Source organism: Triturus cristatus, chromosome 8 (genome assembly GCF_964204655.1).
Source record: "Triturus cristatus chromosome 8, aTriCri1.1, whole genome shotgun sequence".
Classification (NCBI taxonomy): domain Eukaryota; kingdom Metazoa; phylum Chordata; class Amphibia; order Caudata; family Salamandridae; genus Triturus; species Triturus cristatus.
Window position 1 is genome coordinate 410,290,132 of NC_140591.1, and position 24,066 is coordinate 410,314,197.

The following is a 24,066-nucleotide window of genomic DNA, read 5'->3' on the forward strand; positions in this document are numbered from 1 at the left end:
TAGAGAAGCTACCAAAGGTACCAATACCGTTTGTGAATATGTGCAGGGACAATGTCAGACCAAATGGGACAGCTTGAAACTGGAAATGAGACCTTCTCTGGGCAAACCTGAGGAACCATTGACTTTCCAAATGCTTCGGAACATGAAAATATGCAGTCTGAAAGTCTAATGTAATGAGAAAATCTTCCTTTGAAATGAGAGGTATTGATTAGTCACCATCATGAAGGGTTCTACTTCTACAAAATAATTTAGCACTCTGAGATCCAGCACTGGACAGAAGCTGCCATCCAGCTTCAGAACTAAAAAGAGAATGGAATAGAATCCTGTATGTCTCGGACTTGCCGGGACTGGAACATTACCCATTTGCCAAACAAGGCTTGAAAGGTTTTGAGTAACTATTACTTACACACAAACATGCCCTATGGATTACAAGTTATTTTTTATTGCTCAGGATGTTTGGTGTGTTGCTTTCTCCTTGAGGTTGGCACTTTGCTCTTGTACCATTAAGCACAAGGGCATGTGTCCTTCTCACATTCTATTCCCTGGATACATGATCAGCTAACAACTTAAACCGGAGATTGAGCCGGAAGCCCCTTGGCGCAACATGTCTCCCATGGGTGACACCCAGACTGTGACGTCTTAATGGTTGTCTCTGGCAGATGGTGAGCATTTCTTCCCACTTAGCAGCCACTGGTGGTGAGGTCTCGCTACCTACCTTCTGGCGTCCAGGCTGAAAGCTAGATATAGCAGGTTGAGTAAAATGTAGTTCATACTTATCAATGCTGTGCTTACTTGGCTGTTTTCAGCAGTTTGAAGGAATGTACCTCCCTTCTTATGCTCTCATTAAACGTTTAACCACAATCTAGATTTGGCCAGAATCAGACATTTCACCCAAATCGGGATTATGAGAAGTGCGGTATGACCCACACCATTGGGTATTTCTCAAAAACACATTTTGCCTGTTAACTGAAAGCAGAATTTACAAAGGGAAAGGCCACAGCATGGTGGGAAAAGCTGCAGTGACAGATACACCATCCAGAATCGTGCAGATATTCGTCATTCTCAGTGGTAAAACAAAGTAATATCGCTGCAGTAATTATCTCCTTTTGTATCCTAGGGTTGGCGTTACCCCATACCTCATATGAGCGTGTAAATTGCTCACGTGTATATCGCTTGCTACTTCATTGATAGAAGCAGATATGCCTGGTGAACGCAATATCAAGGGCGTGACAATTATGGCTGGACATCACCCAGTTTGCTTTGGAAAAGTGCAATGTAGTAAATAAATAAACAATTTCACTATGAGAAAGTTTAACCACTTACTTTCATAATGTGACCATCTGAAACTAAAGTCCACAGATATTATCCTGTGTATTCATTTGTGCCAAGTTATAGCCCATTGCCAAACCCTTGCCTCAGAAACTGATTCTCAGGACTGGTCACTTTACTGGATGCTTCTTTAGACTCTGCCCCTTCACAGCTGCTAGCTTTACCATGAGTAACATAGCAGCACTGACTACATCTGAAAACCACCCCTTGGTTTGACCTCACATGAAACCCAAACTTCTCCTGGAAGCTGGAGACCACAAGACGTTTTCACAAGTTATCCATTTGGAGCATTATATTAGGGCCTGGCCAGAAATTAGCCATTGCATCACATCATGTTAATAAAATGACTTATTTCACTGCAACACATGAAACTCCACTCATTTTGCCCATTGGTCATCTTTATATCTACCATGAAGATAAATATGATGGTGGCAACAACCAGCACAAGCCCAAAACACACATAATGTGGGTTCCTCCCTATGGCAATTCATCCTTACTAATAACTTTCCATTCAAGTGCAGAGGTCGCTCTACTCTAGGGCTTGTAGCGATCAATCATGCATTCAAGAAGGACCTAGTGCAGCTCAGAATGGAGTAGCATCTCTGACAATCCGGGGTATAATGCAGGTCCCTGCAGCCCCAACAGTGCAGCTAGCTTCCAATCAATCAGACCCATCCAAACCCTTCCTGGCCTGTCCCAAGTCCAACTGAAAATGGAGGAGGGTTGTGCATCGGGGTAGCTACCCCAACATGTAAAAAATCCTAGCTACAGAAATGTCAACCAAAAGGCCTAAAGACATCCCAGCTTTGGGGAGAGAGGAATCTCCTTCTCAGAGAGATATGACGCCTTGTGGTGAAAGCCAGAGTTCTCTGGAGGCCACAAAGCTGATACACCAACCCTTCAGCGGGTCCCCATTCTGTCCAATACATCACAATGAGATTTGGAAGACTCAGGGGCCCCTGTCACATCCTACAGGGGGCCCCATCACTTTCCATTATGACTCTGTATAAAATGGGAAGTAACCAAACCAGTAACTTTACCAACTGGCCTCTGTATGCAGGGGCAATTTATTCATTGTCTGAAGATAATGTAGTGCATGGTGAGCCCTGCTGGAGTGGACAAAGAATTTATGAGCATGAACTTTAATGCTCATTAAGCACTCCAAAATTGATCACAACTAAATTCAGCATGTTCTGTGTGCCAATAAGAGCAGTGCTCAATTTGTGCCAGTGGTAGCCAGTAGGAGCCACCGGAATGTATTTTTTGGTGTGGATCAAAACTTATTTACACTCATCAGACATTTTCGGAGAACAAGAGAGGGAAAAACAAGCAGAAAGATGGAGGAGGACGAGAAATCAGGAATCTGCAAGAGTGCAGTAAAGGGAAAGGGAGCGTCTGGTAGTGGATTAAAGAGGCAAGAGGTGGATTTAAGACCACACAGTCTTGGAATTCGACATTTAATTGCACCGGTCCTGGGCTGCTGATTAAGCTCTGAACAAGAGAGTGGACACACTTGGATGATTTACAGTACAACTAGCGAATATGATACACTGTGCGCCTGTCCTCATGATGCCAAATTCATAGGCTACCATATTCTCATCATACAGCTGCAAAGTGTTTCTTGAAGACTCCTACGCAGTGCTTTATTTGAGCCAGTTGTTTATAGTGCTCTGCCCCGTCACTTAATAATCAAAACCAGTGCTTTTCATGAGCACTAGTTAAGGGAACATTCATTTACGGGGAGATTAAGTGATTTGCCCACAATCACAAGATGTGGAGCCACCACCTAGACTCGAACCTGGTTCCCCAGCTCCGAAGGCAGCAGCTCTGGCCATTATGCCAAATCCTCTCCCCACTTTCATGGGTCAGTTTTAGGCAGGGTTAACAGGAGAATTAGCTGGTGCAAGCTGCCTCCTGACAAGAGCCCAAGCACTTATGTTTTTTTTACAAATTAACCACTGGTCCTATGGTAGAAGTTTGCTGCTAGCTGTCTTGATTTGCTGATCGTGGCAGCGCAGCTAGATAGCAAAGTCCCAAGAGGAGTGAGATACTGCTGCAATCCGTAATCCACTATGCCAGATTACGGCATTCTGCATTCTGATTCGTTCAATGAGTGATATCACAAATCTGGGAGAGCCTTGCATCTGAGATATCAAAGAAGTGGACCCTTTCAGCACAGAAAGGGGTCTATTAGTATGTCGGGCGGATCGCCACTGTCCCGCATGGCGGAGGCGATCTGCCCGACATTATCCCCCGCCCGCCCCCCATTTCCCCCCACCATATTATGATGGCGGGGGGTACCGCAAAGGACGGGAAGACCGTCCGCCGCTTTTCCGCCCGGTGGATGAGTCGACCGGGCGGAAAAGGGTTGCAATATGATGGTGGTGTTGCATCCACGGAAAGGCATGCGGTCTCCTCAGTTGGGGGCCTGTAGCGGGCCCCCAGGCTGTTGGAGGGGTGGGGGGTGCACATGGGGGTACCTATGGTACCCCCCTGCATTTGCAGGCACAACGTGGCAGGCACTGCACGGTGCCTGCCTCGTTGTGCATACACAATGTGCATCCACACCATTGTGGCGGGCGGTGCTGTCAGCACCGCCCGCCAAAATGCTGTGGATGGGGGATGCCACCGCCACCGTGGCGGTGGCATCCTAATTGCCGGTGCGGGACTGCCGCACCACTGGCGGCTGGTGCCAGCACTGCTAGGGTGGCGGGCGGACGAAAGTCCGCCCGCCATCCTAATAGGCCCCTATATGTTATCCTCAACAAGAAGAAGGAAAGACGCTAAACTGGCAATATTTTGAAACCGTCAACATTTGTCCAACAGTTTCACCTATTTTAGAGGGTCCTGTTGATGCTTTACAAAGGTTTTGATTCAGATTTGCTTTCAAATTGCACTGGAGTTCCTCACACACCCATTTATAACCACACCTGTCTTCTTCTTGTGCATCGCCATCTTAGACAATTGTGAAAATTCTAATTGAAGTAGATGCACTGGGAGACATTGAAATATGAGGCAGGTACAATTGCACTTTTTGTTGCTATGCCACTTCCTGTCCTATAGTGGGTCTCCCTGTATGATCTCAGCCATGATATTCCTAAATAACAACTTTGCCTCGCTCTGTTCAAACAAGCGTGTCAAAGGCATTGGGTTGCAGCATGGGTTCCATCCCATGAATGGCGACAAATATCGATAGGAAACCGAAGTTGTACTTTGTAAGTTTAAAGGTTCTAATGATTATGGCTTTGGTGGAAAAAATGTCTTGCTTAGAAGTGGAGGAAAGAAGGGCAGGCCTATCTTGTTATGTGCAGAGTTTTCTGGCTCATCACAAGAGGTCTGCATTCAATTGGATTGCCATGCCCTGCAGGAACTGGGAGTGCATGCATACAGAGGGACACACTATGTGCCCCTGCATGCATCCCCTGGCGCAAAGGCAACAGGGGGCCCTGCAGGGCCGCCTTTGTTCCCTCACCGCCACACTTTTCTTGACGGGCCACCGCCATGAAAACTGTGGCATTGAGGAAACTCCTAATATGCTTGGTGGTGTCGCAGCTGCTCTGCCACCGTATTAAGGGCCTCAGACCGCTGCAAGACCAGCAGTCCCATGGCGGTTCGACCGCCCAACTTGTAATGGAGCGGTCGGACCACCGGTGTGGAAGGAGCCCCCCCGCCACCGTGGCTTTGGCAGTCCATCGGACTGCCGAACTCAAAATAAGACCCTTAGACAACCTTTGTCACTCAGGCCCAAAGTCTCTTTGTAGGGAGTAGGAATAACGCTCCCATCCCATAACTAATTTTGCCCTTTTGACATTTTCATCTTTAAAGTTTTGATGGAGAGGAGGATGCTGTTCAGCTGTCGACCTATTGTGCATTGATTGCAAAATTATTAACACTTTCACAACAAAACAAGAGCCGCGCAATGGAGAACTGAATGCATAATCTAGAAATTGGCATCTGAAAAGAATTAGTAAAATTAATAAAAGCAGGAGATCACCTCTTCTTTCGAACAATGTTAGTTACATGTTTTCGTAAGAAAGATTCAGTGTTGAATAATTCACCAGAAAAGTGCACGTTCCCTCTTCACTTTATTATGAACCCTGCAGTGATAAAGTATTTTCTTTCAGGCAGCCTGCTGAGTTGTTTCGAGCCAGTGTACCCCGAGCAGCTTTGGGTGGAAGAAAAAGTATTCTGTGACGTGTTTCCATTCCACATTGTCTTCGACAAATCCGTAAGTTATGTCACACATAAATGCGCTAGCGCATTAGTTTTTACATTCTGCAGAAAAAGGCGTCAAGGCCTTTGCAAATATTTAATAGAAGCATCGAAGTGTGATCGCCAGGGAATATTTTTTAACATGAACTAACAAGTCCCTTCAGCGCTGACATTTTTTATTTAACACGTTTGTTATCGCAAAAAAGGAAAGATTTACATAGGACGAACTCTGTAAATTCACATCAGAAGCCAGTCTTTCCAGGTAGAGTTTATGTATAACGGGGATTAAGTTAGACAGATGCTGCCCACTGGCAACACACAACACGCCCTAGCATTTCCAGGAAGTAGCAGCATTTTCACATAGATGGGGCTTACATTTCACAGCATATTTCTGTAAAAGGTGAATTCAGTAATGTATGGAAGCCGTGCTCACATCACCTAAGTGCCTGAGGCTTGGCTTTGTTGCAATCTTCAGCGACACCGAAGGACAAATGCTGCATGCACAGGACGTCTACAATTATTTTGCATTGATGTTGCTTGTGCAGAGTTTAAACCCAAAGTTTGTGGACTAAAGACATTAGGGGGCATATTATCAAGCCAGGCAATACAATTATCGCCGCTTTGAAGGACACCTAACATGGGCTTCAATTGGAATTCCATAGAGCATATTATCAAGACCATTATCGCCGTTTTAGCGGCAGTTTTCTGCCGCTAAAGCGGCGATAATTTTATCGCCTGGCTTGATAATATGCCCCTAAAGTCCTAGGGTTCCGAAGAAGTTTGCAGTTGCATGGGCTGCAAACTGCTGAATTACAGGGTTTGTGTAAGAAATTGTTTTATTGTTAGACAGAGGTGGAACAACCTCACTACTTGTCAGTGTAAACCACAAACGTCACTAAATTAACTTGTGTGTAACTCTCTGGTAGGGTTAAACTTTTGAAAAATAACTGTAAATGGTTTATTATTATTAAGAGATGTATGGAATTAATGACATCTAATTAAATGCAATTACATTTTCATACAAATGTATGTTATGTTATTTTTTAAATACAGAATGGTTATTCAAATATGTTAAAATAAAAAAAATATTTTTGAAATAATTGCTTTTACAGTAAATTAAATGTATTTATATTTTTGACAATATAAATATTTAAATTGAATTTAACATTTTTTCCTATTTTTATTTCGAGTCCCTACCTCCATTATTGTCTATGGGAGCATTTTGTAGTATGAGTGGTTGGTCATGTGTGGTCCTGGATTTAATACTGCCCTTCTTTTACAGTAGTAACTGTATATTCATAAATTTGGCTCCATGCTCTGTCACAGTGGTTTGAGACATTCAAGCCTACTAACAAACATAGATTTATTCATGTGTAAGTTTACCCTTGTGAATGGCATCCATTGTATGGAGCACCAATCAGTGTGCCACGGCTCTGCGCTTAATGACAGAGAGAAACTCGGTAGAAGCCTCCATCTGCAGAAAAGAACTGTTCTTTCTGTGATACATCACTTTTACCGTTTGTGGAAAGGAGAGGAAGACCCTCACACACAGGGCATTCATTTCCCACTCAACAGACAGCAAAGCCTTTGTCCTGACCAGGCTCCCAGAGTGTAGAGCTAAGTAGAAAAGGATACAGCAGTACTCCTATGAAACAGTCTTCTGCTGAATCACTGTGCACAGAATTGTAACCATCATGTGAGTGCTCTCCATCACTATCATGATTGTGCCAGCCCTGTCTCCCATCAATCTTGACACCCCTCTCTTTGTGATTATGCATACCTGCCGGGCCAGTGAGTGAACTCTAATCTCTGGTATGAGCAGGCCTTTCAGCTCTTATTGTAGGGGATCGAAATCCATTTTTTCATTTCAGATTCTAATTTCCCCATGCCCTCAGTCACATATATTGCCTGAATATTTCTGATCCTTTGTGCATGAGAGGTCACCACTTGTCTCTTCATATAGACAATCTCAGTTTGGACTTTGATTGGTATTTCTTGACCACAAACATTCCGTCTGTGAGCCCCTGAAATGTTGTGTCTATAATCTTCACAGCATTTGCAATGTTCTCAGTTGTAGTGTTCCAAACAGCATGAATAATACATTTGTGTAGGTCATCAATACCATTTCTCTGATTATATATTAATCTTCCTCCAAATGCAAGTTGTGAGGTGGATCTCTTCTTGCTAATCTGATGTGCAGATCCTCTGAGTATGAAAAACTCCTTTTATCTGCCTTAGCATTTGCAAAGATATGCACGCTCAAGATAGCTGCCACATCAGATGATCCAGCTGAGTATTGCCCCCAGTGTCAGAGAAACTGGACTGCAACACACCACTCCCCATTTAGAATTTACTTGAGGCCTCTTGGAGGGATGCCAGTAGCACAGTGGGGGGCAGGACTCAACAACACCAACCAACAGGGCCCAGAGGATGCGCCATCTACCATCTGTAGTCCATTCCTTTGCCCCAATGAGCCTCATAGCACTAAGGTATACACCTGCAAGGGTGTCAACGCTTCAGTATTCCCATGGAACTCTCGGGCAGTCCCTGTGTCCTGCTCTTTAAATCCTCTGGGTAATCTAACACTGCCAATCTAGACTCCACAAACCTCAAAAACGAGGCAGGGGGAACACAAGCCTTCCAGCTCCAAGCTATAGCTTCTTCTTCACACCCGGGGAGTGGGTATCTCCAGTGCTTCACAGTTCAGGCATACAAAGAGAGTTTTTCAGGCACTAATCAGTTTGTGGTCTACTTAGCTCTTTCCCCTCACCTGGGATCCTGTCTTTGACGGCTCAAGATGCCATATTGATCATCAAAGAGAAGCCACTGACAGGAGCCAAAAAGAAGTGCCATCTTACTATCAACTAGCTCTGCCTCTCAGTTATTCATTTAGAATCACACAAAATGTTAGGACAAATGGAGTGCAGATGTGGAGTTCTTTCTTCAGCTTTTGGCAAGGATATTTAATGACGAGATGGTCAGGAAGATGATCTTTTTAAACCTTTGTAGTGGACTGAATAGTTGTGACAGTATGTACATTGGTGTGCAAATGCCTCTATTCTTTCATAAAATCTTAATCTTCGAAGGAAATGTCAAAGAAAATATGCTGTTCTTTGGTTAAGATTTATGTTTTAGATTTTTTGTGCATAAATTGAGAAATATGTTGAACTTACTGTCACTTCCTTACTTAAATTAAGGAAACCTTGGAAAGGATTTTTCTCCCAATACACCATGTTGGAAAAAAGATGTATTGGGAGAAAAACACTATCATCATGTAGTAGCCATAAGAACACAATAAAAGGTTTTTGACATCAATTTAATTAATTTACTCATTTTATAGAACATGAATTTAGAGTCCTGAAGAAGTGACTAGTGACACAAAACTCGTGTTGGCTGTTTCCGAGGACGAATAATGTTGAGAAAATAAACAAAGAAGGGGGCGTGGCCTGAGGTATGATGGAGAAGGACACATAGTCCTAAGCTCTTCTCCTGAAGCCCCATGACGGGCATTTAGCCAATTCCCAAAAACAGCCCTCTCAACAATTTGGGCTGTCCCCATACTGGAGATACCTTGGGGGATAAGGCGGTGGTGAGAGAGACCCGGGTGAGGGTTATCCGGGTGGAGTTCAGTCCTCGGGGACCGCAGAGTGGCCACTACCAAGATGGCGACTGCAGAAGATCTTTGTCTCCTGTGCAGCCTTGCACAGCTGTTTGCTCTGAATCGGCGGGTCAGGGCTGTAGCCAAGGCACCACTGAGTAATGGCAGGGGTCGCCTGGAGGCCTCTGTTGGATGACTTGAGCTGCGGTGGAGATGTGGGAGGCCTGATGAGGTGAGGCAGATATCGCATACAGTGGAGACTGTAGCTGTCGGGACAAGAAAGCACAGAGAGACTCAGTTCTTTATTGAGTGGGCCGCAAGAGTGGTCCAAACCCTGGCCTGATTTATTTCTCCTGGGTGGCCTCGGCTCAGCCCTGCAGTCTGCTCTAAATGAAGGCAACCGTGGCTATTAAACTCTTGAGGTGATATTCCTGAAGAAGTGAGCCACTGAGCTAGAGGATTTTGAGCACTGACGGCAGTCAATGGTGGGGTGCAGAAGCCCCCTCTGTCTTGGATGCTCCTGTGGGCCCAAACTCCCCCTCTCCCCACTTCCTGGTGAGAGCGTCTTGGACAGGAGATAGCTCCCATACTAAAAGTGTGACTGTACTCCGCCTGCTTCCGTCTAGAAACGTGACCCTGCTCTGACCTAGAAACGTGACCCAGGGGCACAGATCTAGAAGATGGAGGAAGAACCAGCTGTATGGACTGGAGTACACAGGGCCCTGTTGACTCACGGTGTGGAGGGGTGGTTTGCTCCCACACGGGCCATGGGTTACGATTGGGAAACAGACATGGTGCACAGTGTGAGCTGCACTGAGAATGAGGTGGCCTGGGGTGATTGCACCTCACATTTGTTGATTCTGCCAATGCCCGTACATTGTGAAAATAAAGCCTACAACTGTGGAACTGGTATAGGAGGGGAGTGACCAACCATGGTGTCCCCTCAAGGGACGAAGAGTGCAGAAGACAAATATATGGAGAATGCAGACACTGGGTGTTAGACCTACTTAACTAAATGAGTCTCTAGTCTCACACAGAAACCATATTAGCTGCCATTCGAGATACCAAGGTTGCACTTGAGGCTTGGATTAATGTGGTTGCCCTGGACCTTGGGATACTTCATACAGATCATAGGAAGTTAGCAGACACAGTGTCTGACTTAGAGTCTAATATGGCATCAACAAAACCAACAGTGGGCAGGGCCAGGGTCCAGAGGCTGCTGCAGAAGGTGAAATTTCTCGCAGGCAAACTGGACAATGCAGAGGTTAGATCTAGATGCAACAATGTGCATGTAGTGGGTGTGCCAAAAAGAATGGAAGGACAGAGTGCTGAGCTATACATAGAGCAGTGGTTGTCAGAGACAGTGGTGGAAAGGAAGGTCCCCAAGTTTTTACGGTGGAAGCTGTGCACTGCATTCCAGGCAAGCCGACAGGCCTCATGCTTAGAGTCATGGTGGTGAAACTATTCAACTTTATGCATCGAAACAGTATCTTTCAGATAGTGAGAACACATTGTCCCTGGCAGATGGTGGGAGGATTTGTAAATATATACTCAGATTATACCACCATGGTGCGGAGACAGAGAGAATCCTTCATGTAAGTTTAGAGACACCTGTGGAAACTGGGTACTTCATATGCTCTATTGTACTCTGTAAGACGTAGAATAATAGATCAAAATACCAGCCACTTTTTTCTCAAGGTCTCAGAAGTCCAGAATTGGCTAGAACAGCATGGACTTCAAACCCCCAAGGACGTGAAGAAGACCAGTCATAGGACTGACAGCAATGTAGGTGGAGACATCGCCCTAGAGGTAAGGCAAGGATCTACTCGACACCTGTTGAGGCCGCTACAGCCACGGCGAAAGTTGTGGCAGAGCTCCAACAGCAGCAGCAACTTGCTGTATTAAACAGGTGGGATGCCCTGGAACACAAGACAACAGGCTCTGATGGAGCTTCAGTCTGCTCAACAACAGAAACTGGTGATGAATCACTGCCAGTGGTGACTTGGGTGGCGTCAAACGTTGTGGGATGAATGGGTGTAGTATAGAATTTCTCCTGGACTCAGCCTAAGTTCATTCTGTTACACAGGCAAAAAGAGGGTTCTTTGGGATGCAGCGCTCTTGATTATGGGAGGTGATCTTAATTTGACAGCACAGCGTAGTCTGGATAGAATGGTGGCTCCGGGTGAGCAGGTGAGAGTGGATAATAGGTTGTCCACCTTCATTGGGGCCACAGGTCAGGCTGGCCTGTGGAGGGTGATGCATAAAGGAAAGAGACAGTTCTAATTTGCCTCTAATCATATGCAGTCCATGTCAAGGCTATACTATATTTTGGTACCCCAATGTCAAATAGGTAGATATAGAGATGTCCGCTATCTACCAAGTGGCATTTCAGATCATTACTCAATGTTGGCGATGCTACCGGTGCTGAGGTCCAGAATTAAACTGGATTGACACTTAGACGTTTGGGAGCTCAAGGATTGGAAGACTAGAAAATATATGGCTCAAGCCACATTTTTATATTTTACTGGGAACAAGAGATTGGTTGATTCGGAAGTGGTTCTCTGGGAAGCCTGGAAACTGGCAATTATGGGTCAGATAATAGCCCATGATACTGGGAAAAAGAAGGAGAGAGAAAGAGCTATGTCAGATTCAGAGAACTGCCACCAGATTCGGGTACTGGAATATCTTGTGGGCCCTGATCGAGGCAAGGCTAGACAACTAGAGCATTTAAGAGATGATTATAGAACCCCTGCTCTGCATGAAGCTAGAGCACACTTTAGATTTCAGCCGGGCCAGGTGTATGAAGTGGGTAATAAGACGGGAAAATTGTTGGCATGTGTGTCCAAGAGGGATGAGGAGCAAAAATTGATACATAGATGCATGCCAGAGGGGATACTGGTGCACACAGCTGGATATACAGTCAAAACATTTGCCTGATCACTGAGATGTCTACACACAGCCAGATCTGCGGTATTGGAAAGCAAGCCAGGGAGGTTTGTGGGTGATATTCTGACCCCTGTCTTCACAGCTGACAACAGTATAGAACTCAATAAGGACTTGAAAGTGGACAAACTGGCAGAGGCCATTGCACAGCTTAAGTCAGGGAAGACCATGGGCCCGAAAGGCCTTTCAGCTGAGTTTTTTAAATGTTTGAAAAGTAAGTTGACAGACCCATTGTTGAGACTCTCTGAAGGGACAAGGAAAGATGGGATACTCCTGAGGGACCTCCGGCAAGCCACAATCGTACTGATTCATAAAAAGGGACAGCGCACTGAAGATTGTGCATCATATAGACCAATCTCACTGTTAAATTTGGAGACAAAGATTTTGGCCAATGCATTAGCCAACCAATTGACAAGGGTGGTGGAAGCTCTGGTACATTCTGATTAATCAGGATTTATGCCACATAAAGCTGCAAGACACAACCTACGACATTTGTTTGGCTGTTTGACACGGATGGGGAAGTTGCGGGAACCAGCAATTCTGCTGGTGCTCGATTCAGAGAAGACCTTTTACTCCCTGGAGTAGCCATATCTTGTGGCCATTCTCAGAAAGATGCGTTCTGGTCCCACATTTATAGCCTGGATCTGACTGTTGTGCCATGGCCCACTGACAATGCTTAGAGTTAATGGCTGTATTTCGGAGGAGTTTGCCCTGGTGAGAGGGGCCTGACAGGGTAGTCTGATGTTTCCCATGCTCTTTGTATATAGCAATGGAGCTCCTGGCTGCCTGGGACAGATGAGATGCACAAATCAAAGGTATTCATTGGGAGCCCGACTGGGAGAATGTTATATCTCTAAATGCTGATGGCATACTGCACTATTTGGCTGAACCGGGATATTCAAATTAGAGGGTTTTTAGTTATTCTGGGGATTTTCGGGAATCATTCAGAAGTTCATATAAACTGGATCAAGTCTGTGGTGTTCCTTCCAACAGACTGGGTACTGAATAACCCTGGGCGTAGTTATTCGCGAAGCTACGCAAAGTGCAGTTCGCACTACGCGAGCTACGCGTAGCACTTCGCGAACTGCGTAGTACCTTGTTCGCACTGTGCCAGATGTCGTTTTCAATGATTGCACAGTGCGGACAAGCAACCGGCAATGTGCAATCATTGAAAAGGGCATCTTGCACAGTGCGAGCTGTCGTTTTCTGCTGCTCGAGTAGACTTTTACTCGAGCGGCAGCTTTCTCAGCGCGAACTGATAGTTTCCCATCGCGAGCGGTCGCGAGCATACGCGACCACTCGCAATGAGAAACCTGACCTCCTACCGTTGGGAATCTCGCCGGGAGGTTTATTTTCCATGCTCGCGATCGCCAACTTGATGTTGCTGATCGCAAACAAGGAAAAAGTCGCACCGGGATGCCATTTTGCTTGCTCGCGGTCGCCAACTTGACGTTGAAGACTGCGAGCAAGCAAAAAATGACCGCAGCACTACGCAACACTACGCTACGCGTGTTCGCACTGTGCTACGTGCAGTTCGCGTAGTGCGAAGTAGCGCGAACTTCGCAAACTACGCGAGAGTAGCGTAGTTATTTGCCCAGGCTTAGTACTGAAGTCTGGCTGGGAGTGCCCAGTGGCTTGGGAATCTCAGGGTTTGTATATCTTGGGACTTGGGATCTTCATGATGCAAATTCAGGGACTCTTTTATCAGGCTTTTTAAAAAAAATAATTTTTTTTATTGATATAAAAGAAACAGTACAGGTCATAATTGGTTCTGTGTTCATAGCATCATAATACACAACATTCAAGGACATTTTTTTACAAATGCTGTCATCAAGGTTCCACCAATCACATATGTCCATTCCTTCGTCTCTAATTTAGCTCCATCTCAGTGGTAGCGGAGGTACATTAAGTGATTTGCCCCATTTTTTTGTCCCATTTCTTTAGACACCCTCTGTTTTTTAATACATCTTTTGCGGCGAGCATGCATTTATCCATTTCCTTAGCACACCCACTCGAAGTCGGCACCTCAACTGCTCCCCAACTCATTGCAATACTACGCTTAACCAGTGTATATCCCAGGGTGGCCCATTGCTGTTCTATTGCAGTAAGGTCTGTTGCGTCCCATATGTCCCAGTTTTGGTGTTGGTTGTATATCTTTGCCGATAGCCGTACGCATATGTCGTGTGACTCTCTCCCATAGTGACTTTATGTGAGTGTAATCCCATAGGATGTGATAAAAGGTAGCCTCCTCGGCACATTGACGGAGGCATAGTGCATCCTCTCTGCTCCCGATCTTTCTGAGAGTTGCCCCAGTGAGATAGGTTCTGTGTAATATCTTTAGTTGGATGAGAGGAAATTTAAGAGGGATAGCTGCGTCCCTTGGGGACATTAGTGCAGTTTGCCAATCCTCGTCCTCCAATGGCCCTTTATCATCTTGCCATTTTTCTCGGAGGCTTTAGAGTGGGTCGGGTAGATTGTTGCTTAACTTCCGATATGTCAGCGATATGGCTTTTTTCAGCAAAGGTTTAGATAGTAATCTATCCTCCAGTGGGGATGTCTCCGGCAACTCCCCTGTTGGGGGAAGTGCAGCTGTACGGGCGTGATGGATTTGTAGGTACCGAAAAACCTCCCTCCGGTCCAGGTCATACTCTTTTTGCAGTTCTGAGAATTTTACAATTTTCCCTTTTTTCCATAGATGGCCTATGGTGGAGATACCTATGGTGTCCCATTTATCAAAACCCGGTTGGTTACATAGTGTCCCGAGTCTCTGAGCCGACCATAGTGGGCTGCCCAGAGTCAAGGTGTTCCGCAAGCCGAGTTTTTTATTGGCTTGGCGCCAGATATCAATGGTTTGTGCAGTAGGACCATAATATTGGCGTATTTTTGCCTTTGAATACAGAACCCCCACGCAACCTTCTCTCCCCATCTGATATTTATCCAAGAGATAAGCGAGTTCTGTCAGGGGGTGATACACCCAATAGTTTAGCACCACCAGCTGTGTTGTCCAATAATAAAGGTGCACATCAGGGAGTGCAATCCCCACATCGTACCAACTTTTGGTTAATGTATGTAGCGCAATACGGTGCGCCCTACCATCCCACAGCAAATTCCTGATTTCGCTCTCAAATATTCAAAAATATGACTCAGAGATTCTATGCAGGCAGTTCTGGAGTTTATATAGGAACCGAGGGAGTGCCAAATGAATGGGCTTTTTTGCTTCGGCAGGTACTATCAATGTTGGCAGATAGGCAAGCGATAGATCCAGGCAGGTATGTGAGGCAACTATACAGCAGGGGGTAGCTGCAACATTTACTGAAGCCTGCTACAGATGTGGTTCAGATATGGAGGAGGTTGACAACACTACAAGGATGGAAGGGTAGGATAACCCTAGGATGCCACTGTGGGAGTCCGACAAGAGCTGCGGAGAGTTGTGGGGTACCCTAGATGCAATATTTTAGGTATTTCGAAGATTGGAGATCTGTGGTCAGAAAAAGGATGATCTACAGAGACAGTTTGAACTCTCTGGGAGTCACTACATGTGATATGTTCATAACCTTCTGAGATATATAGAGTTATTTGAGGAGATAGTAGAAACGACCCAGCTGGAATACAGGGTCACTGGGACAGCAGAGCATAAACATGCTATAGTTCAGATAAATGGTACCCTTCTTAGTATTGCCGACCCCCTCTTACTAAGTTGAGGGAGCGATGCATACATGATCTGGGTAAGTTGGAAGATGATTGGGCTGAGCCCTGCCGATATCCAGGGTAAGTTGCCATAAGGGCAGAGTTACGCCCGGTCCAACTGAAGATTCTACACAGGGCATACTTCACACGGACACGGCTGTTTCGAATGGTGAGGGCTGAAAATGATTGGTGTCTTAGAGGTTGTAATCAAATGGGAACCTTGCATCACACACTGTGAAAATGTCCAAAGATTCAGAAATTCTGCGAAGGGATAAAACATAGGTTAAGTGATGTACTGGAGATGCCGATCATACTCTCGCCATAGTTAGTGGCCCTGGGCTTGTGGCGGGAACAAACACTAGCGTTACAACAAACAAATGATGGACGGAATGCTGACAATGCAGACATTCTCCCTCAGTCAAGAGATCTGGGTTAAATCCATCGTTCTTTTGCCCACTACACCACCCCAGTTTAGACATGGCCATATGCAAATCAGTCTTGACCCTGTGCCTCATGGGAACAGTCCAGCCCGAACTGCCAAGCCATGTCTTCCCTGGACCAGAATCAAGCATCCTAGGACCGGTTTCTGGCTATCAGCCGTCATCAGCCAGGATAGCTTGACTCCAGTGGCGTAGTGAGCACGGGTCCCACGTCTGGGAATACCCATCCCACTTAGGGCGAAAAGCGTTACAACAACCAAATGATGGACGGAATGCTGACAATGCAGACATTCTCCCCCAGTCAAGAGATCTGGGTTAAATCCATCGTTCTTTTGCCCACTACACCACCCCAGTTTAGACATGGCCATATGCAAATCAGTATTGACCCTGTGCCTCATGGGAACAGTCCAGCCCGAACTGCCAAGCCATGTCTTCCCTGGACCAGAATCAAGCATCCTAGGACCGGTTTCTGGCTATCAGCCGTCATCAGCCAGGATAGCTTGACTCCAGTTTGTCAGCATTCCGTCCATCATTTGTTTGGCAGTTCGGGCTGGACTGTTCCCATGAGGCACAGGGTCAAGACTGATTTGCATATGGCCATGTCTAAACTGGGGTGGTGTAGTGGGCAAAAGAACGATGGATTTAACCCAGATCTCTTGACTGGGGGAGAATGTCTGCATTGTCAGCATTCCGTCCATCATTTGTTTGTTGGGAACAAACACTAGGCAGATATACCCTTCTCTTTTATAATGTATCACTGATGGTTGACAGGGCAGACATAATTTGCAATTGGGCTACTGGCACACTTCTACTATTAAAGTACGGTAGGCGAAAAATTGCCTGGTGCATAAGAGCCGAAGAATTGATGTACACTGCACAGGGATGCCCACAAAAGTTTGTTAAGGTATGAAATCCCTAGAAGAATGCAATGGACTTAGAGTAAGAACAAGGAGGGAACTCTAATGTCAGAATCCATAATAAAGCCAGACTTATCTGGAGATGTCACCCCAGAATGTTTTTATATTCTTCGGATTCAGGTGAAGTTGTGCCTGATGCCCACAGCATGGACAAACCCCACACATTATTTTTTCTGTATGTGTGATTCGTGTACTGATTCAGTATCATGGGTAATAACCATGTTTTGTTTTTGCAGTGAAAATAAACAAAAATCTTTCAAAAAATAAACAAGGAATTATTTTTAATTGAAATAAAAGGTGTGGATTTCTTCTATAAAGAACGGCACCCTTGGAGCCAGAGGGCTTACTCAGGGTCGCACTTATAGTGCCAAAACATTCTCTTCATGATTCCCCTTTTTGATAAAGACTTGGGCCCCGATTTATCATAGCACTGAGGTGCCCTCGAGCCACACAAGGTGCCCCAAGTGCAACACAATGCTAAGGTCAGATTTGCAGAGAACCACAAGGCCACCTTCATTGCTTGGTAAATCTGGAGTAACGCAATGCACCACTTCTCCATTAAGCCTGATTGTCTCTGCCTTTTATTTCCTCTGCCCAGTTAAGGGTGAAACAGGCAGGAGTAAACATCCAGAAGTATGTTCCAGGGCTGCAGACCCTGGAGATCAGATTGAACGACTACTTCACGATTGTGCATCCGCAAGTGACGTTCACCATTTCCAGCATTTGCAAGTTCATCAACAGCCAATTTGTTTTAAAGACGAGAAGGGAAATGATGCCCGCGTCATGGAAGAAGCAGCCAATGCTGAAGCTTCGAGGTAATTATTGCAGCCATTTCTACATACTTTGCCATATGATGCCCGAATTATGTATCTGATGCACAGTTCCTGTTTGTGTCATGGCACACCTTGAATTGGGTGCATCTGGCACAAATAGTGGCAGTGTACTCCAATACTAGAAAATGTTGCTGCTTTGCGTGCAGTTGTGTTGGGAACAAGGCTTTAGTGAAAGGCGGACCCACTGCTTGAATCCCCCAATCTGCCTTTCACTGCAGGCAACAAGCCTGACATGGCTCTGAAGGGGGGGTGAGGTCCTGCGGCAGGTGGCTGTAGTGACTGACTGCGCATGTCTGTGATGGGGAGACCTAGGAGTACCTAGAACCCTGGAGCCTACTCCCCCAGGGGCACTCTGGGGAAACACAGTGCCTGTGCAACACCTATATGTAGCACTCAATCAGTGTGCTTTCTGACAGCTTCTTTGCCCCTGTGCCTGTACCTGTGCATTAGAATGTGCGGTTGATACTGCTTATTTTCCATGCAGCCATTATAGCATTTACCTTATAACTTCTGAAAATGTGATCAGTACCAGATTTGCAGTCTATAGGTAGCTTGAGCTGGAAATAACATTTGTTATGCATTCAAAGGCAGAGGTGAAATGCAAGTCTAGCCCGCTGACATACTGCTACTTATTCTATTAAAATGTAAACTGGGGTTTACTTTTCTTTCCCTTACTGCTAAGTGTGAGGATTTTGAAAAGTGAACTATGTGACATTCTTGTTGATTTGGCTGTAGGATGTCTTTTCTGTTAAACATACAACAAAATGTAAATACCTATATAGGAACTGTAGAAATATTTCAAAATAAATAAACAGTTTCCACACATTAGCGTTTGTGCACTATAAAGTTGTATCTATATATATATCCATGGATGGATTGGCCGTAGCGGGCATCGGGCATTTTCCCAGGAGGCTGGAAGGGCTTTGCAGTAGTGGGGGCCAGATTTGTTCCTGGGGGGGTGGTGTCCCCCAGCAACAAAAGCAGCAGTGCTTCACACTTGCATCACTGTCAGGTGAAACCCTAAATGGATCTTGAAGAACAGCAGGTGCCGACATCCCTGCACCAAGAATCACCGTTTTCCAGCAAACTGGTGACAGTTGTCTACAGTCCTGCCCTAGGAGACAGCAGAACAGTGCCATTTCTACTAAGATATGGTGTTGTTTCCTCTCTCCCCCTGCGCTGGCACATTTTTGGCTGCCAGGCACCAAAGCACACACCCGTGCATCATAATGAAAGGGTTTGTGACTTTCATCAAACATAGGGTTTGTACTAGAAGAAGATCCTTTCAGAACACAAATTATGCTTTAATACTTTCCCCACTTCATGTGTGCTTGGGAAAATGTGGAGAGTTTTTAAAAGTTACTTCACAGTTACGCCTACCTCGAGGATACATACATTTTTCATGTAAATCCATGTCTACCAATGTTACTAGATAGGGATTTACATCAAAACCCATGGGTAGTTGTATTGAAATGTCCATGTACCACCCACGGAACACCACCCTGATGCAAAGTGGCACAAATCCAGATATGTGTTGGAAAGAAAATACCACCACAACACTTTGAGCTGGGTGTGCATTACAAAAGTAACACAAACACTGGAAAAGCTCTTAGCAAATCTTAATCAATCTGATGTTTGTATGATGTGGCTACTCACCCGTGAGGGTCTCAAAGCACTGAGGGCAGGGGGGCTGCTGATCTGTCTGGGTGTGGAGGTTCAGTCGAAGACCCAGGTCTTGAGGTCCTTCCAGAATTGGGTCAATGACGCAGATTGCCTGATTTGGAGGGGCAGGGTGTTCCAGGTCTTGGCGGCGAGGTAGGAGAAGGATCTTCCTCCGGTTCTGATCCTGTGGATCCATGGGACGGAGGCCAGGGCGAGTTGGGCGGAGCGGAGTTGTCTGAGCTTAGGGGGCCTGTCCCAGGATGAGTACTTCGGTCTTGTCCGAGTTGAGCTTGAGGCAGCTGTCTTTTATCCAGGTAGCCACGGCCTTCATTCCACTATGAAAGTTGAATCTAGCGGCTGTGGGTTCGTTGGTGAGGGAGAGGATCGGCTGGGTGTCATCAACGTAGGGGACGATGTTGAGTCAGTGGCTTCTGACGATGGCTGCAAGGGGGGGCCATGTAGATGTTGAAGAGGGTGGGGCTCAAGGAAGAGCCCTGGGGCACTCTGCAGCTGATCTCTATAGGTTCTGAGAGGAATTGGGGTAGTCTGACTCACTGTGTTCGGCCAACATGTAAGAAATATGAAGCTATGCTCAAATCGACAATTTTATAATTTGCAGACAAACACTGACACATTTTCGACGCAAGTGTTTGCCCTACAGTGTTTTATTTGTTTTTTTAATGGGATGTATCCCCCCATCCCCCATGGATGTATGATAGGATCACGCATTCCATTGTAACGCATGCTGGTACAACGCGAATGGCATTACTATGCATAACCTTTACTGCGCATTCTGTTGTAACACATGCTGTCACAAAGTGGCCGTTACAACGCGAATGCCATTACCATGCATAACCTTTACCACACACGCCTCTAGGACTCTGACGAGTCTTGGGGGTGGGTCCGGGGGGATGACACTGTGGTGGGGGAGTGGTAGTGCGCTCCCTTCACTGCGCATGAGGTGTTTGCCTGGCCATTTCAGGCCAGCCAAACCCTCATGCGCAGTGAAGCTTTCTCCAGCCCTAGCTGCGTTGCCGGGCTGGAGAAATCAGGCACGGGCACAGGCTCCCAGTCTGTCTGGGTGTGCAAAGTCCCAGCGCTCAGGCCAAACCTGGAGCTGCTTTCAGGTAGCATCATGATTGGCCGCAGTGGAGTCTGTCCCAGTAGCAGGAAGAGCGCAATGGAGCAAACGGCGGAGGTGGCAGCGATCAGGTAAAACATTTTTTTAAATTCTTATGTTGTCCCCTGACCCCTCCCCCCCCACCTCCCCAGCTCCCTCCTCCAGCCTGCCCCGCTACTTTAGCTGCAGACAGGCCGTTGCTGATCAGGAGCAAGGGCCAATCATAACCAGCATTACCTTTTCGGCCGTTTTCCTTGCCATAAGTTAAAGTCAGCATACCAGCCTCCCATCACTCCAATATGGCTGACTTTGTCATCCACCAAGGACATAAAAGCAATGCCCCCCTCCCACCCCCCATGTAACATTCAGTAACCAAAGCCACAAGAAAGATAAAGCTCTACACAAAACAGGACAGGGAGGGATGTAAAACTATACTGTGGCGAGGAAGACTAGGACTCGGAGTAATGAAGATTACTGGTAAGTAATCAGGGCATTCCACAGCCTCTATAGGACCACCCACCTCATATGGAATATCGGGCCTCAATTCTAAGTCTAAGTGCCAGTGTATCACCAGCAGGGGTCAGCGAAGCTCCCACATTACCCAAATTAATACAAACGGCGAACCTGACACAACCCGAAGCATACACAGGAACCATAACAAGCATGCTCTGTTCCGTAAGGAGGGCCTTACAATATTGTCATTTACTAACTGCACATTAATGCCCTAATACACAGGACAGATGACTTGGATGGAGTCGCTGCAGTGCATGCTGTACCTGTGCTCCCCTAAGCTACGCAGTCTGCAGGAGCTGGAGGAGCGCAACATGCACCTCTCAGACATCGCGCAGCACGATACCACGCGGGATCTCATCCTGCTCAACCAGCAGCGGCTGGCTGAGATCGAACTGTCCAACCAGCTGGAGAGAAAGAAGGAAGAGCTCCAGATCCTCTCAAAGAATTTGGAGATCGAAAAAAAGAAAACCGAGACCTTGCTCTACGCCATGCTGCCCGAGCATGTGGCCAACCAGTTGAAGGAAGGCAAAAAAGTGGAAGCAGGTACAGAGCTTCGTTTATCCTCATTTTATTAGCACAAGGTTTCTAGTTGAAGATGTTAGATCAGAAAAGTAAATCATTTCAATTGTGAAAAGTGCGATACATTTATTCGTTTAGCCGGCTAGGTGGCTGAGTGATATTTGACGCTGACCGATGGCACAGCGAGGCTGTCACTGACCCTGATGCAAAAACGTTAAATGGTGTTGCTATGCTCCTCGTGGGGTTTAAAAATGATAAATTGGGTGCACAAGGCCTCTCACACCCATGGACTCTAACTTACTACACCTGCTGCATTCCTGGTATGGTAGGTGCTTGATTCCCTGCTGGACAGGGGCGCAGCTTGATGGGCAGTGGCATGCATCCATCCCATTGAGTATTTCTGTAGCATATCTAGATTTCTGAATTACATTGCATATCAACATCGCTAGCTGCTTTGTTGAACCCAGAACACTCTGCGCTTTGTCCACCATCTTATGCATGTGTTGAAGCAGTGCTGGGCAGTTTTCTCTCTTGTTGGGTGGAACAGGACGTCATACTTTTACCAACTGTGGGGCATATTATCAAGCACGACTTTAAAATTATCGCCGCTTTGGCGGCAGGAAACTGCCACTAAAGCAGCGATAATGGGCTTGCTAATATGCCGCAGAGAATTCCAATAGAAACCCTTGCACACACCAGAACATGGGCTTCTATGGAATTCTCTGCAGCATATTATCAAGCCCATTATCGCCGCTTTAGCTGCAGTTTTCTGCCGCTAAAGCGGCGATAATTTTAACGCCGTTTCTTGATAATATGCCCCTTATATTTTACCACATCCACAGTGCACCCCAGTAGTACCCACTGTCCTACTCATCTGTGTGTACCTTTCGGCATGGATGGCTCAGTCAGAATCTGATGCCTGAAGTGGGGTGCAGTCCTCCAGCTCTGGCCCCCGGCAGCGTCTGTTGCGGCCTCATACCTTTAGTGGGTTCGAGCTCACAGTGTCAACCACAGCTGCCAAGTTTTCCAATTCCATGCATGACTAGTTAGGTCAGTCCCCTATTTTTCTAAGAATTATGGGACTTGTAGACCTGGTTTTATACTGGGTTAAATAAGACTACAATTAAAAAATAAACTGGCACTGTCCTAACTAGTCACACATTGAACTGGGAATCTTGGCAGCTGTGGCAACTGGGAAGCCACATGAGGAGGTGGAGTTAGTTTATGTGTTGTAGGGGACCACAGATTTGAACCTTGGGACACAGAAAGATGCATAGAAATAATCCTGTCAGGGATTCCCAATGTAAGACCTGTGTCTGAGAGCTGATGCCAAGCAAGATATTCAGGATAGCCACCGACTATGTAAATGATTCTCATTTGCAATAATTGTTTGTAAATGTATCTCATGTGGATATCCTGAAAAATAGGCTTGAACCCGACCTCTGTACCATGTAGACATGAATGCCAGGTGTCCATCACTTCCTGGTTACCATTTGTCTTTCTCTGCTGAGAGCAAGAGGTGACCAATGGCTGATTTCCAATGGTGACCGGGTTCGAAAAACATTAACTTTCATCATAGGTTATTAGAGATGTGAGTGGGTCCTGTTTGTTATGGGGGCATCATGTGCATGACATGTAGTTATCACTTCAGAACTAGTTCAGGGAATAACAATGAATGGATCAAATATTGTGAAACGCCTTAGAGCAGGATTCAAATCTGGTGCAAAGATCAGGGTTGGCAGTGCAGGACGTAAAGGATATGTACATCCATTCTATAGTGCACTACCACATTTGGTGGGGTTGACATAATACAGTAACATGCAGGGGTTTAATGTTCACTAATTGGCTGTGGGGCAGGTTAGAGCGATCTTCTTCCGGGTAAAGTCAGACACTGCTTACACTCACTTTTGTGGGATCGCCTAATGCATTCTGGGTGTTGTAGTTTCGTTTTGCTTCCACTGAGCTAATGAGACCAACACACCTGGAATCAGTGATTTATATGTGAAAAGTTCAGGACTGGAGCCAGTGTCTGTAATGACCTGGATTGTGGTGGTCACTCTAGGGTAGTTAGACCAAAGCGTTACTTCTTTTAATTTCTGGCACAAACCTGGGCCATATAGGGTAAACCATTGCATATTTATCGAGATCACCAGGACAGCAACAATTGGAGCTTCTAAAATGAGGCTGACCCCATCCTAAGCATTATATAGACATTGTGATTTCTACATTTTATAATGCACCCCAAAGCAACCCGACAGTATGTTGCGTGATGCGCTTATGTGACATCATCTAC

General features: G+C 45.9%; 1 protein-coding gene across 1 annotated transcript in view; it reads left to right on the forward strand.

Annotated features, from left to right (window-relative positions):
* LOC146802215 (guanylate cyclase soluble subunit beta-2-like) overlaps positions 1-24,066 on the forward strand; it is a 194,387-nt gene that overhangs the window by 120,520 nt on the left and 49,801 nt on the right. The window contains exons 8-10 of the mRNA XM_085623736.1: positions 5,454-5,557; positions 17,725-17,941; positions 21,477-21,797. Coding sequence (XP_085479862.1) covers positions 5,454-5,557; positions 17,725-17,941; positions 21,477-21,797 — 642 coding nt within the window. The remainder of the gene's footprint in view (positions 1-5,453; positions 5,558-17,724; positions 17,942-21,476; positions 21,798-24,066) is intronic.